The sequence below is a fragment of the Oxyura jamaicensis genome, chromosome 19 (assembly GCF_011077185.1).
Source record: "Oxyura jamaicensis isolate SHBP4307 breed ruddy duck chromosome 19, BPBGC_Ojam_1.0, whole genome shotgun sequence".
Lineage (NCBI taxonomy): Eukaryota > Metazoa > Chordata > Aves > Anseriformes > Anatidae > Oxyura > Oxyura jamaicensis.
This window is the reverse complement of record NC_048911.1, coordinates 8,468,820-8,484,985: the sequence shown is the minus strand read 5'-3', so window position 1 is coordinate 8,484,985 and position 16,166 is coordinate 8,468,820. Positions and strand designations below refer to the sequence as shown.

The 16,166-nt window shown below is 38.7% G+C and overlaps 1 protein-coding gene across 1 annotated transcript; it reads right to left on the bottom strand.

The window, feature by feature from the left end:
* Window positions 1-208: 208 nt before the first annotated feature.
* Window positions 209-16,022, bottom strand: RPS6KB1 (ribosomal protein S6 kinase B1). The gene is made up of 15 exons (XM_035343144.1): window positions 15,823-16,022; window positions 12,772-12,821; window positions 11,625-11,745; window positions 11,191-11,259; window positions 10,654-10,801; window positions 10,305-10,362; window positions 9,246-9,346; window positions 8,442-8,532; window positions 8,168-8,258; window positions 7,766-7,873; window positions 7,417-7,479; window positions 6,406-6,483; window positions 4,737-4,844; window positions 4,042-4,154; window positions 209-3,519 (listed from the first exon to the last, which is right to left on the bottom strand). Exons 1-15 carry the CDS (start codon window positions 15,892-15,894, stop codon window positions 3,282-3,284), a joined length of 1,509 nt encoding a protein of 502 aa, XP_035199035.1. The 5' UTR covers window positions 15,895-16,022; the 3' UTR covers window positions 209-3,281.
* Between the last annotated feature and the right edge of the window lie 144 nt (window positions 16,023-16,166).

Here is a 16,166-nt window from a genome sequence, read left to right as displayed (position 1 = left end):
CTTCTTTACCTCTCTGTAAACTGGGAAACAGAGTGAGATGAACAGTGAGAGCAGTTTGGGAGTTAATATTAAAAAGAGAATAAGACCCAAAGTAAACATCCACCATATAGCGTGGACACATATTAAATGTTCTCCAGCAGTTCAGCTTTTGGATAGTGAGAAAAAAAAAGGGATATTCAAAGGAACAATTGACTCATTTATTTTTATCTTTTATTATGAGCTAATACCAGGATGACATTCAAATGTCAGATGGCACAATTAAGACAGTCTTGGTAGGAATTATTCCAGCATTCCCAAAATTACAATTTAGTACACAAATGGCATCAAATGTATGTATCACTCCCACAGAGAAAAAATGATGAAATTCTGAGTATCTTATACCAGAATAGCTTCTGCATTAAATGGGAAAAGGAAAACTGCTGGTAACACAGCTGACCTATAAACCTTTTGTGATAATGACCTGCAGAACAAAATACTCCCCTGTTTAACATCTAGTAAAAAAAAATATGACTTTTGTTCAAGTTTAAGATTTAATACTTTTATATGGTTAGCCAAAACAGGTATTAACCTCAGTTTTACTATATTTTTGTAATGCTACAAAAATCCTATAAAATCAAATTATAGTGATTTTTTCAGTGATTATAATTAAAAAAGCGCAGCTCATACAAAATAAAAAAAATAAGATTCTATACTCTAATGAAAAATTTAAGACATTTTTAAATGAACAAAAGAAAGCACTTGTTAAGCTCTCCAATATTCAATGCATTCTGCACTTATCTGAAATAGCCAGACAGGAGCTAGAACTCCACTCCCCTTAGGTCATGACTAGTAATTTTGATACTACTATATATATATAGAGGATCTATGTCTGATATTTTTACAAATAAATACAGGATAAACCATATTGCATAGTGTGTGCTTGCTGTCTGAGTCACACTCCAAAAGTTTCACAGTTATGGTAGGGAATTAAACTTATAACCTATGGGATGAAACATTGACAGTACATGAAATTTACTTTTAAAAATGATAAAACTGTATCTGTAATTAAGCAGTGAATTCAGACAAACAACTCTTGCCATTCTTGCCAGCCATACTAAACCAACTCTAGTGGACAGATATATCCAGCCAACCAAAAAGCAACTGTTAGCTGTAGCTAGGACCAAGAGAGATTTGCCTCAAAAAAAAAAAAAAAACAACAACAAAAAAAAAACACTTTAAAGTCAGTAAACATGTTACGAAACCTATGTTAACAAGTGGCACAGAGCAGGCATTGCTCATCACTTGCAGTGTTGCCTCTTTGCAAATATGTATAATACACACGTGAGCACTTTGATTTCGGTTTCACAACATGTCACCGGTGGCCATATTACCAAAAATGGTAACCTTCCCGTACAATTTATGTCACTATAAGGTAACTTGATTTTCCTTATAAAGCTAAAAAAAAAAAAGAAGAAATTATCCAACAAAAGGCTTATCAGGAAGAAAAAAGTACTATTTTTTGCTCAATCATAAGTATATTTTTGTTGGTTCTTCATTAGTATCACCAAGATATATCACTGAATCCTTCTGGCTTGCAAGTTTTAGAAAATAGCACTCTGATTGGATTCAGCACGTGTAGAGTTCTATGGCTTGGATCCTATGGCTCAAAAAGATTCAGTATACACAGAATAAGCAGAATCTATAAAAAATCCCTACTGTTGTGAAACACTAGAAGTAGACTTTGCACAGTTTGACTAAAGATAATGCAACATGTGGCAGGCAAAAAATGACAGGATTTGTATGCAGTTGCATGATCATATACACACGCACACACCATACACGCTCTAACTAGTGTAAAGCTCTGCAGATATTAACCCTTTCACCAGCTATGTTCATGGAAATGCTTTCTTTAAGGCAGGAAGTATTAAGTAAGGTAAAGTTACCTTTATTTTATTCTTTGTACCTGTAAGTCATTTGTACAGATTATGACAATTTCAAAAACATAAATAGTGTCCTTAGAACATGTTTCCTAAATTAAGTTGCTAAAGTTCTGACCCACTGTGGAAGACATTCACTGAAAGGCCATATAACATTTTTTTTTTCCCTCATACAATCAACGAATTTATTGCCCCAGCATAGAAAAAAAAAATTAGTAAATTTAGAAATGTATAATGACAGGGAACTCCCATAAGCAAAATTTTATTTTAAAAAAATTTTCCTTGAGTTCTTACCCATTGGTTACAAAAAGGTTTATTTGCTTATACGGTGTAGAACTTGCGTATGTTTGCTGTGGTAATATATCCACATCAACTGACCTTGTGTTCCGATGCACTTTTTCCTGACCTTTTATATGGGTAAGAATCTCAGTATATCCAGCTGTCTCCATCTAAGTGACTGGCATATACAAAAGTGATGTTTCCCAGTGAAATGTCTGCTGAGGACAAGGATGAAATAAGCAGGACGTGTATTTGAGCCCATGGCTTCCAGTTAAGCCTAGAACATAGCAGCACTGTGATTTGATTAGATCCATTTGTCTTTGCAGGAACAGGTATTTCAGCTGGGTAAGCAAGTGAAACAGTTCTTTCCCACCCCGCATTGCCAAGCTGGTAATTGAGTAATTTGCTTATTGATTTTTTTGTTTCATGAGGAGAATCAGAACTAGAGCCTTTGCTTTCTTCGCAGCAACCAATTATTTTGCAGTTTAATTTTGGGATACTTTCCATAATGAGCTGAATCAAAAAAATCTATTTGAAAAATATATATTTTTTCTTATATATATAAAAAAACTCATTCGGTTTTGAATGTGAAATACCAATTAATTTTATCTCTCATCTTTGATTCCACCCCATTGCAGGAAACAGCTTAACCAAGCTTGCATGCTAATTATTCCTCAGACGCAAGCATATAGGCATTTCATACTTTGCCTAGTGAAAGGGCTAACCCTCCTTGACACATTCACAACTAGACCAGTGATTCTGAAGCAACATCCTGACCCTTAATACTGTCAGTTTCAAGCTACCAAGCTGAAAAATCCTTGATAAGGTGAGAAGATGTCACTGCGAATCAGTTAGATGATGTGCCTAGAGTTCTGCAATACCATTTTCTAAAGTTTTTTATGCACCATTGATTGACAGAAAAAAAAAATCCATTTTTCTTTGCTTTCCAAGTCGCTCTGTGCAAGGACTGACTCTTTGATACTGTCACTTTTTAAAAGTAAACCATACAAGCCCTCATATTTCAACTTCACGGGGCTTATGTCCATTCTTTGTTTTCCACCTTCAAAGGCTTAAAAAATTGTGTTGTCATAGATTCATGCGCAAGTGCTCTGGTCGTTTGGAAATCATGGGAAAAGCTTGTTTTTTATATGGCCCAGAGTTTGGTTGCCGGATTGGAAGTGGTGCTGAGGCCTCTCCACAGACTGTCACATCCATTTGTTCTATTCCACTTGTCTCCATTGGATATTCCACAGGTGTCTGAGTATTTGATGCGCTGGCAGAAGCACCTCTTCCCCAAAATTCCCCAGGGGAAAACTTTACAGGGCTTTAAAACAAGAAATATAAAAATCAGAGGTGAAGATATACACAGCACAAAGGTACGTCCTTCATTCTGCAAGAAGCCGAACTGAAATGTCTGTTGAGAAGTATTTAATTCTTCTTTCCACTTCCAGAAGTTTGAGAGTTTTCAAGTCTACCATCTACTGTGGCCTCTTGTAAAGTAAAATTCTTTCATTTGAATAATTGGGATAAATGTCTAGACAATTGCAGAATTTTCTATGCTAAAATGATCCTTGAGCAGCACATAAGCACTTGGCATGTTCTGAAAGTTTTACAGGAACAGCGTACCAAAGTCACCAGACTGTGAGGCTGTACCAGTTTTGCATAGCTGGCAAATTAGTACTTCCTGTGCTGCCAAACACCATAAATTTATCTCTAATAATATGGTTTGTAAAGTATCACTGTAATAGAAGATGGGGTTACTTAGAAGATAGGCCGTATTTTTAACTACTTGCCAAAAATTGTATTACCAAAAAAAAAAAAAAGGAAAGAAAGAAAAAAGAGATACCTGACTGGTGTCCTAGGGCTACCTATAAATCTGCGAGGTGATCGAATTTTTGGTTCAAAAGAAAATTTCTCTTTTACACTTTCAAGTACAGATGGAGCCACGTATGTAAAACCCTGCAAAACAGGAATGAGTGCTTTGTAACATGCAGGCAAGATTTACATTTCCGATCACTTGTGCAGTTATTACCATCATTAAATGACAATTATAAAAAGGGCAGTAACTGTAGACACATGAACTTCTACTCACTTCCTGAAGCAAACAGCAGGACTTTAGGGAATTCCTTACTCGGATGCCTGCTCACCCGATATTTCTACTCAGATTCGCAGAGGCATGCCCAAATTAACTAATTTTGATGTACAGAATGGACTGACCCCATGTCTATAAAAACAATCCCATCCCCACAACTCTTAATGCAATTTCGAATTAGAACACTGACATTTCAGAAAGTAAGCAATGTTTGTTGGCTGTGATTTTTAACGTATCCATTACTTTAAACAGTCTGAAACAATCAAACTAAAGTATATAAAGCAAGCGTTGCAAACTTGTTGCAGTATATATATTTAAAATTATGATAGTTTGCTTCAAGTATCAGGTGGTAAAATTCTACAGAATTAAATTACCTGAAATGCCCTACTGCTTCCAAGTTACACTACATAACTCTCCGCAGTCACCAAACGCCTTTCTGGCTCACTTACCAGAAAGACCTGGTTGGCACTTTCACTGAGAGTAGAGTCATCTGGGCTATCAACAGGTGTCTGACGTGTAAACTTTGAATCAAACTGGCTCACATCCTCTTCAGATTGCTTTGCAAAAACAAAATGATTAAGGGTTTATATTACAGATATCAACCAAATGGCTTAGCGGTGATCAGTGTAGCCTCTGGATGGAGTTCATTCCATAGTTTTTTGGCAGAGCTCTGCTGTAGTAAAAACCTGGAGTGGTGTCGGAATCCTGTCGCTGCCAGTGGGAGGTCACTATGGGCACTGACACTGAGAAATAAAGGCAAGGGGGAGGGGCAAAAATTATGGATCAAAAAGGAACACAAATTAAAAAGATGCCTTTAAAAAATGTCAAATTACAAACAAAAACTTTTAGAAATACAATGCCAGTTTCTTGCAAGTTTAACTCTGGTCACAACCAGTATAGAACAGTTGCAACTATTAGTTTCTGGAAGTCTCTCTCCAGATAATTTCATCCCATTTTTGCAGATAGAGAAGTGTTTATACTGTAAGGGACGAACAACTGTGAAATAAGTGGCTATGAAGAATATTCTTTAATTTAATCAGACATCATTCCAAGATCCCTCTCTCACTCCTCAAGTGTTACTGAAAAGGCAAATAAGTATGTGATTTGTGGAGGCCTTCATGCAACCATGGAAGGGTAATTTTAAAAAACGCCTGGTTAGTAAGAACAACTTTCATAAAATTTCCTAATAACAGACAAAAAAGCTATCTTCAGATACTTGGTTTGGAAATAGCAGTCTGGCTTTCATTCAGAAAAGGAGAGGACAAAAGGCCTGGAGTCCCCACACTGGAGTATGCCCAACATTAGTGATGCATAAGTCAGTTCAAAGTGAGACTTTTAGTAGAGTCAGGAACTATCAGGGGTACCTACGCCCTTGCTGCTGTGGCTAATGGGACCCAGAGGGAAAAAAAAAAAAAAAAAAGACACGTCATGTAATCAAAATACAAAATTAGGATAATACAGGCTTATTCATGACATCTTTGGTTTGAGGTGAACTTTAATTACTGCCTAAATGTACTAGACGCAGTATAAATATTAATAAGCAAACATCCAAAATGCTTAATTACGTGACTTCATTTACTTCTGCCTAGCAACTATCATCTTAGTTTCAAGTACTGATTTACTATATAATGTTTAGAAGCAGAAATTCAGAAATAACTGCACTTCCAAGACTGATTAATCTACAGTTTAGAAGCAGGAGGAATTAAAACTGAAGTAGAACTTTCTTCCTTCAGGAGCCTGAACAGATGGATAAATTAGCTCTTAGCTGATGTTGCCACCTTCTCACATAAGCAAGATTATATTCCAGTGACAGCTGAATACCATGACTGTAGAATAAGACAGAAAAGCATGAAGGGATGGTTTTGTTTCTTAAACATAGCATCTCAGGAAAAAAAAAATCTGCACTTAGAGTAGTTTGAGTAGTTTCTCCCTTTAATTTGAAAAGGGTCAATCTGAGAACCAGTAACTTCAGGTGATGCATTTAAGTATTTAAAGTTAACAGAAAGCAATGGTATTCTGGTTTGTAAGAGTGAATGTTTCTGAGTTTCAGATACTGCATTGTTTAAGACCTTTCCTAAAGGTATAGGAGGAATATCTCTCAGTACTCTGAGTACATACCAATAAGGGTTTAAAAGGAGGTTCCACCTTTCGTGCCAACAGCTCATCCCAGTTAATGTGTCTGAAGAACGGGTGAGCCTAGAAGAGTTAGCAATAGCACAGTCATGCACCAGCTTCTGAGTAAAAATTGCAGAAATTTAAGATTTAAAAAGTTAAGATCTAGATTTTATCTTAGGGTAAGATGTTCCAGAAATAAGATACAACTGTTTTTGTTAAATGTTGCTGTTAAAGCAAATTAAAACAAGACCAAGAATTAATAAGCATGTTCTTTTCAGACCCTCTCTGTGGTGTCTTTCCAAAATCACAGACAGGCCCAGCGTAATATATTCTGCAGCATTACGTCAGATTAGCTGGAAGACCTGAAAATCGGTACCATACATCCCAGTCAGACAACACAGGTCCCTATCATGTTTTCCTTGAAAGCATTAGAAAAAGACAGTTGACATGCAAAACACCTCAACGTTTTTCACCTTTTTAAATGTTAGATATCTGCAAATAATGATGAAACACTTTATTAATGACAACTTATCAGAACTGTGAAATGACTCTAGAGTAGGTTAATCTCACCACAGAAAGTCAAGCTGGAAGAAATAGGAACTAGGCTTCTGCTGAAAATTTCACTGTGCAACATTTAATGCCTATTAGTTACACTTTTCCCCCGAGAGTTGTACTAAATAAAAGGGCTGGTGGGTTTTTTATCAGATTGCTAGAGTAACATCACTTACATGGTTGACTGTCAAATTCAGCATTGTGAAACTAGTAAAAAAGATCTATTGGAAGACAGAGCTAAAGAAGGAAAGTTATTTTCCAAATCTAAAATTATCGAACAGGCAGACAACTGCTCTTTTGTTAAACTTCAAAGTGTTCATGTTTCAATCACTTGTCATGCAGAGCTGCCTTTTTGCTCGTTACACTTAAAGACAGAAGAACTCTCCTCCCCTAATGTACCCACTAAGCTACTGTATGGTTTCAGTGAGGTATTTTAAGAATTCTTGAGTTCGCAAAAGTTACCTGAACTTCTCCAGCATCTCCAGGACCAGCTCCTAGACGTGAGGCAGCATTTCTTTTTAGCAGCTTAATGAGAAATAACATCCCAAGTTAGTTATGCCATTATGATTAGATTAGTCCTGACAGAAATCATCATGAATGAATACCATGCAGAATGATTATGGAACAATCAGAAAATCTGCATTCATCAGAAAACAATCGCATTTTCAAGGAAAATCACTTTCTGTGCCACACAAAACCAAGACTGACTTAGTAGTAGTCAAAACAAGCATGGACCGAATAGCCATAGCGGTGTCATTATATTCCTATTTTCTACATACTCGTGTAGTACTGACATTCGTTAAAATTGTACCTTTTTAAGCAGATCTCTGGCTTCTTGTGTGAGGTAGGGAGGCAAGTTGAGTTTACACTTGAGAATCTTGTCAATTGTTTTCTTTCTGTTCTCCCCAGTGAAAGGAGGCTAGAAAGCACCATTGTAATGGAAGGAAAAATACGACTTGTTTAGGTCTCTTATTTGTGCACACAGAACTCATTTCAGTAATTTATAAAGCGGATAAAATTACTGTAAATGGGACTTCCAACTAATTGGATGAGAGCAGCTCATGACTGTAGTCAAAATAAGTATAGTCATATTTTAGTTGTATTTCTTACTTACAGTCTCTACAGTTATATACATATTTATACATGCAATTGAATTAGAATACGCGTAACTTCAAAAGCTATAAAATACATGCAATTATAACTGTGCACCTACTGCTCCAGTCAGCATGTCATACATTAATGCCCCCAAACTCCACCAGTCCACAGCACGATTATGCCCACTCCTCATCAAGATTTCAGGGGCCCTATAATAAGAAAAATTGAAAATATGAAAGTATTTTAACAAGCTTAATACTAATTCCGACTGCTCGTTTTCAAGTAGAGTTTCCGTAAGTGACTGAATATGTGAACCATCAGTTAAAAACGGCAAAATTTAACCACTACCCCCAGCCCAGAGTAATACTTTTACGTTTCATCAGGCAGCTCACATGTATTCAATTGTTCCACAGAATGTGTGTGTGACTGTTCCGTCGTGAATAGATTCTTTACATAATCCGAAGTCAGTCAATTTTACATGACCTGAAATCAAATAAATAGTATTTAAGAACATAAATGCTACTATTCTGACATTTAAGTTATGTTAAAAATATTGTTAACATCAGTATGTATAACTCTGAACTACCTCAATTGTCTGAGGAAGCAATACAGTTCTAAAACAGAACGAGGTAATCACCCATAAAAATAAAGGATAAGTTGTTTAGTATAACATGAAAATCCTGGATGGTACAGATTGACAGGCTAAATCAATGTCACACAGTCAAAGTAACTGTGCATTCAGGAATTGCTGCTAAAGTGTCAACAGCTCCATCAGTCATATCATCTGCAGATTATTTGGCATCCTACCTAACTTGGCCCTTCCTAGCTAAAGTCTTCAGTTATCCCTGTTACTGAAGTATCAGAGATGGTGCAGTGGAGACACAGATCTTTGAGCAGTTTACAATGACCCAGTAGAATTATGCTCAAATAAATTTCAGAGATGCAGAAGTAGCAAGTCAACCGTTTAAAAAGTGCCTGTGTCTATATACATAGAACTTGGAGCTTGCTGGATTCTCTCCATTAAATCTGAGGAAGCTATGTTCAAGAGCAAGCAATTAGCTTTGGCAGTTACACAGTTATACCAGGAGTGATAACGAACACACCATTGTTACAAAGAAATTCTTGTAAGAATTAAGTGTTGTGACCTTTAAAGAATCACTTTCCGAAGACTGACAGCATAACTATTATATTTCTACCTTGATGATTAAGCATGATATTTTCTGGCTTCAGGTCACGATAGATGATTCCTTTTTGATGCAAGTGCCCCAGTGCCATTGAGATTTCTGCCAAGTAAAAGCTGGAAGAGAACACATGCCACACAATTAGACACATTCAATCATGGGAAGCATCTTAAGCACTAAAGCTACTATGTACACAGCAATGATTCCTTGAAAGTATCATTAGAAGTGTCTAAGAGAATAAGCTAGAGAAACAATGATGCCTTTGAGGTTTGTTTGCCAAAGGGCACAGACACTCCACTTGAATTACAAAATTACACCATTAGTATTAGGTTTATCTGCTCGGTAGCTACCTCATTATCTATTTGAAGGAAGCTGAATTTACCAGTTACTGGTTAAAACATGCTTCACTCTGTATTACCACATCTAGATGTCAAAGCTGAAGAAAAAACCTGAAGCTAAAAATGCAACCGGCAGCACCCTGAGTGCTATGTGTGGAGCAGTACTACAGCCTCATACGCACTTCAAAGCTTTTCTAAGACATTATCAGCCATGTGCTGTGGGAAGATACAACCATATTTAGTTGCATGAAACCTAATCAAAAAGAGGTAACTTCAGCTTGTTTATATGTAAAATACTGCTACTCAAAAGGCTAATTCTCATTCATTAGAATAATTACCTTTGTCATTAAAATAATTACCTTTATCACTTCACATATCTGATCATTAGGAGAACACAGACTCAGTAGTAATTTGTCAGTAATTGGCTGGTAAAATTGCACATGGATCAAAAACACAAGTGGATTCAGAGCAAGTCTTTCAGTCTTTTCCCCAGCATCCTTTACCACAGCCCTGTGGAATGCAGCCACACTCGGCAACCAGCAGCGGACCCTCTCTGGCAGTAAGACTGTAGTTCTGCCAGCACAAACTGCTACACATGTATCTTCCCAAAGCCCAGTTAATTGCTGTTTTCTCTAGACGATGAAATGAATGAGTAGTTACAGTTCTCCCAAGTTAGAACGAACAATTTAAGCACTCAAAAAAAAACCTACTAGTTTACCAAAATAGTTTCACTTACCAAGCTGTGTCTTCCATAAATATCCCTTCTCTCTCTAACTGCATAAATAGTTCTCCTCCTGCCATGAGAAAAGTTAGAAGTATTATACTCTATTAAAGTGCATTCTATCATTTTAGTCAATGAAAAAAACTGTTTTCCAGGAAAACTATTAAAAAGTTAATCTATACTGCTCTACAAAGAGCTGTTTCACATAAAATGGCAACAAATTCTGGGTATTCTTAAAGCTAGCCTACTGTACATTTTTAAGACACGATGCCAACAGTTAGTTGCCCTTTTATTTATAATTAGAAATCCAAGTTCTCGATGACCTAAGATACCAAGAATAAGTAACAGAATATAATATACTGACCACTGAGATACTCAAGGATGAGGTAGAGTTTTCCACCAGTCTGAAAGGCATAAATTAAGTCTACAATGAAGGGATGTTTCACTTCCTCCAGTATGTTCCGCTCTGCTTTTGTATGAGCTGTATCTTTTGCATTCCTTACAATCATTGCCTACAAAAAGCAAGCAAGTACAAGAACAAGCGTGTAAGTACAAGAACACACTAAACAATTCAGGCTTTTATATTAGTTTCATTCTGATTTTACAAAATCACAACACTATATATGAGCCAGCAACAGAATAAAAATTTCCCCATATCAACATAACATGACAGGTTTCTTGCCAAAGTTTAATTATTTATTCCAAAGTCATAGAATACTTTAGATTGGAAGGGATCTCTTGAAATATTTAAATTCTCCACTAAGAACTTCACGGGTTAAAGAATTTAGTTAGATTAATTATAATTTCAGCTATTCCTCTGTAGCAACTGTACATATCATAAAGACTGATTTCAGGTATATTAAATAATTATATAACTGTAACAGCTAAACATTCACATTACCTTTTTAAGAACTTTCATGGCAAAAATCTTCCCAGTATTTGCTCCAGTTACTTTTCGTACTTGAAATACCTACACAACACCAATACAGAAGTAATCACTTATTATTATTTTGAACTGCATTAGCTGTCAAAAGTTAAAAACAAAGTTCTGGAAAACAGATACAAGGTCATCTGCAAATTGCAAAGCTTCCTGATGGAGAATAGCTAAGTATTTGAACCCAAAATACTTGGGAATATTTTGTACTGCCCCCAGCTGGTGAGGCCCTGCCACTGACCTTGGTCCCAACCAACCTTGGCAGCCCTGAGGTTACCTTCAGGGCGGGTGAGCTTTTCAGAATACAGGGCTGTAAGACTAGACCTCACCAAAGGCAGCAGGCGAGTACTTTGTCTGACTTCAGTATAACGGATTTACTTTTGTAGAAAAGAGTTCCTTACCTTTCCATAGCCACCTTTGCCAAGTACGCGTAGTAACTCAAAGCACTCGGGTCGGATCTTTTCTGGACCTCTGTTTACACTAGTTTCTGAAATCTCAAATTTTTCGCAATGTTCCATGCCACTGGATAAAACCGAAACAAGAATATAAGACTACCCGATACTTGAAAATAATCAAGAGATAGTAATCAAGCAAATTACTTACTGCAAAACTTAGTATAACTGACATAACTGAATGGCTGCTTTGGAGATCTGGAGAGTTCTTAGCATCAGAAATTGTATTACGGTGTGCGCAAAGCAGTAAGTTGCAACTTGCACAAAAAAGACCATTCCTTCATTTTAATGCCTAATAAATCTTTGTGTTATACCAGAATTAAGTTTGAAGGACCACAGCCTCAAACTGACTGTTAGGTATTTCCACAAGATCTACAGGGCTATAAAGTGTGTTTAAGTTTTAAATCACATTCAACGGTACCAATGGTCACGGTAAGACTTCTGTAACATAAATAACATGCAGAAAAAGCTGTAACAAAAAAAGTCTCACAACTCGGAACATGCCACAAAAGAAGACTGAACCATAAGTTAATGATGCTTCAAAATTATACTACATTTCTGGAAAACACAGGGCAAGGCCAACACATTGACCCAGCTGAAGAAACCTTAACTGAACTGTTTTAACTGTTACTGCGTTCTTCTCACAGGGGACACTGAAAACAATCTGGAAATCTATACATGAAGTCAGGCTAAGTGGTAGCTGTCTCATGAACTTCAAATCAGAACTTCTGAACTCTCATCTGCTTCAGACTGCTACGCAAATACGCACTGTAGCCTTTATAAAACTGACAGAAATGACAGAACATACGATGTTCTGCAAACAGTGCACTACATTCACAGTGCAAGTACTAGTCAAATCCAATAGGTGTGTTAGGAGAAACAAGGATTAAACACAACAGCAGGTTTTGCCAGAAGTCTTTTTTATTATTGTTGTTTTATTTCAAGATACAATTCACAGATTTTAGTGTTAAGAAACAACTAGAAACAACTCGAACAGGAATGACAGAATTTTCTATTCAACTTAACAATGTAACAAAAGTAGAGATCATATACAGTTGGCATGAATAGTACAGAACATTTCCTAGCAGCAACTTACAGGTCATATTGGCCAACTCCTCCATGGTCCATGCTCTCGCTTAATTGACCCTGGGGACAGGAGGAGTAGAAGGAAGATTAATTACAACATAAGAAACGAAGCAGAGTGAAAAATAGATGTACTGGTGTATTTTACAACTTCTTTACATATATACAACTTCATTTCTTATATATGTGTGTATATATATAATTAAACAAGTTCAAACGTCATGAATGATAAATTATCAGCGGAAGATAAATCTACAAAATCCTGTGCAATGAGATACTTGGACGTATCTCATACAACGACACAGGGAAACGCTCTTTTACCTGACTGAATTATCACTCAGTTACTTATATATTAGAAGCAACAATTTCATCCCCCAAGTGAACCCTAGAAATGTTAAAGCATCGAATTATTATTATTATTTTATTATTATTTACAGTTGCTCTTCCGTAGGAATTTTAAATACCTCCTACAGTACTATGCAAATTAGAACTGCAGTAAAGACTGAACTGATAAACTGGGATTCACATGAACTAGAAACAAATAATCAACTGAGCAGGCTTTATTATTCTATCTTGATAATAATCAAATCCCAATAGTGATGAAAGAATTAAGGTAGACTCTGGTGTTAAACACCTTTTCTGACCAATTATCATTCAGACAGATTAACTCATGAATACTAGCAAAGAAGGCTCAGGCAGTTCAGCACCAGGACCAAAGAATGTAGCTGAATTTTGAAGAGAGATTTTCTTTGAAGAATTTTCAACTTGATCCCTTATGAAAGCGAATGCCTCCCTCTAATTATGGCTCTAGATGGCAAAAGAAGCGCAAACCAAGCAGACAGCTGGAACGCACACAAATAGAATTGAATGGGCAAGCTTCTAGTAAGCTTTAGACTACAGCTTACGGCTTTAGATATATAAATATGCACACAAGACAGCGCCTGCAAGTTAGCAAGAAACATCCTGGAATCTACAGACTGAATACAAATATTATAACGAGTGACTTGGGTAATACAAGGAACCAGAAGAAAAAAAAGCTGCACAGAGATCTGCAAATAGCAAGATAAGGAGTGTATTTTAAAATATCTGGTTAGGCTTTTCGCTTACAAAATCAAATTATAAGCTTTCCAAATCATTTAACCACCAAAGCTTACAGAGGCTGGTAGATCTTGGGGGGTGATCTAGAGGGGAATTTAACTCCTGGTGCCGCCTACAAACAATCGCTGAGTCCAGAAGTTCAGGTCTGTTTCCAGGTCAGAGATTTGCTAGCTCCCGTCCTCTCAATATCGTTTATTAGATAAATCCAGCCAATTGACATCTGTTTCACAATAAAACCTGCTAAAGCTGCCCTTGACCCTACTGTTAGATGACAACAAACACAGAGAATAAACGCCCATCACGTTCCCAGAACAATTCTTTCCAAGTTACCCAAAGGTTCTGGCAAAGCCCGTACAGACTGCTCTTGCTGCTGTCAACTATGGTTTTCCTTCTCAGCATTAACGTGAAAAAAAAATACTTTAGATATCACTCAACTATTTTCAGGATTTCTTCCTGTTTCAAAACCGAAGAATGCAACAGCATTCCAGTGGGGATGCTAGCGGCCCTTCAGTTTGTACTTATTGTTTCATTTATTACAAACTAAAAATTAAAGGTGCTTTTTTTTACCATAATGATTTGTGCAAACAACCGTACATTTTATGAGCTACCACTCCACGTAAACAATTCTTCAGTTTTTCTAGAACAGCCATGCCTACTTAAAACTACAACTGCTCTGTTCTGGATGCTATCAGGCTCACAGCTTTCAGGCGGTGCCGTGGTCCAGCACCACTGAGATTAGACAAAACACCCCAGGCTTCACATCTTGCTCACGTTCAGTTTAATGAACTCAGCTGCTCTGGCTGCAATGCCTTTCTGATGCTTGTAAAATATTTTTTGCCTTACGCTTTCCTGAGACGCTTCCCTGTCTTTCCTACTCTGATATTCCCTACACGTCAGTCCTGTTTCAATTTCAGGTCCATTTTGATCTTCCCTTATTTTAAACCTGAGAACCACATCAGGTTGCCATCGTGCATTCACATTCACAGAACCTGTGCCAGAAATATTTCAGTCGTGACATCTTTTTCAAAATCCACAATTACTAATGAAATTTTTAAATTGTCTTCTACGACTGAATTATTCGAATGTGAGAGAAAAAAATCAACTTCCTTGCCATCCCTTTAGAACCTGCTCTTGGCAGCATTAGCAGCGTGATGCAATTGACGTTTTTAAAGCCAGACGCTTTATTGATTACTGAGGTGACAAACAGTGCCTTTTCCTGCAATCTTGAGACCTTTTCATGCCTGCAACTGTCAAACATCTCCACAGCTTACACGCAGTGTGGGTATTCCAGCTGTGATACCAGGCATCTCAGAGACTCCGAGTAGCGTTTAAACAGCGTAAAATAAATGCGGCTGCAGTTCAGGCAATAACAAACTTCTAATATAGAAAACAGTATCGATAAACAGCAGCAGTGCTAGAAAAGCATTAACGGAGATGTTGCAGTAAGGCTCCTGGTAGTTTTAATATAATCTATAGGACTATTATAGAACGGCAGGCTGCAGACCACAAGGTGACCCGTTTGGGAAAGCCGCCGAGGACGCCCGCTGATCTGCAGAGACGCCAAGCAGCGCTTTAAAGCTCTGCTTTTAATTCTGGCGCCAGAGCAACGCCTTCACACAGCCCGAGACAGCTCGGCGGCTCCGCGCTGACGCCAAAACGCGTGACGGTAAATAAAAAAAAATAAAAATAAAATAATAATAAAAAAACCACAGCGCTGCGACACCCGGGCCGGAGAACAGCGCCCCGTGCCTGGGGAGGGGCCCCGGGCAGCACGATGCGGTGGCGGCCCGGGGCAGGACGGGCCTCCCCCGGCCCGGCCCCGCCTCGGCCGCGCTCCCCTCACCGCCGGCTCCTTCCCCGGCCCCGTTCGGGATGGCCCCGGCGGCCCCGGGCCTGCCCCGGCCCCGGCCCCGCCGCTCTCCTCAGCGCCCGCCCCGCGCCGCCGGCCCGTGCCCGCCGCTCTCACCCCCTCCTCCAGCTCCTCGTCCGAGCCCGCGTCCTCGGGCTGGTCCAGGTCGATGTCGAACACGCCCGCCATGGCGCCGCCGCCACCCCCTTCCCGGCTGCGCTGCGTGCCCGGGGCCTGCGCCGCCTCATGGGCCCGCACCCCCCAACTCCGCCACGGCCGCCATCGCCGGCTGCCCGGCCGCGCTGCGCATGCGCCCCCGCCCCGACTGCGGGCACCGCGCGTGCGCACGGCGCCGCCCCGCCGCTGTCTGCGCCGCGCCGAGCATGCGCGGAAAGGGACTCGGCCGGGCAGCCGGGCGCGGTGAGGCGGCCGAGCATGCGCAGTGCGCCTCCGCCTCCCTG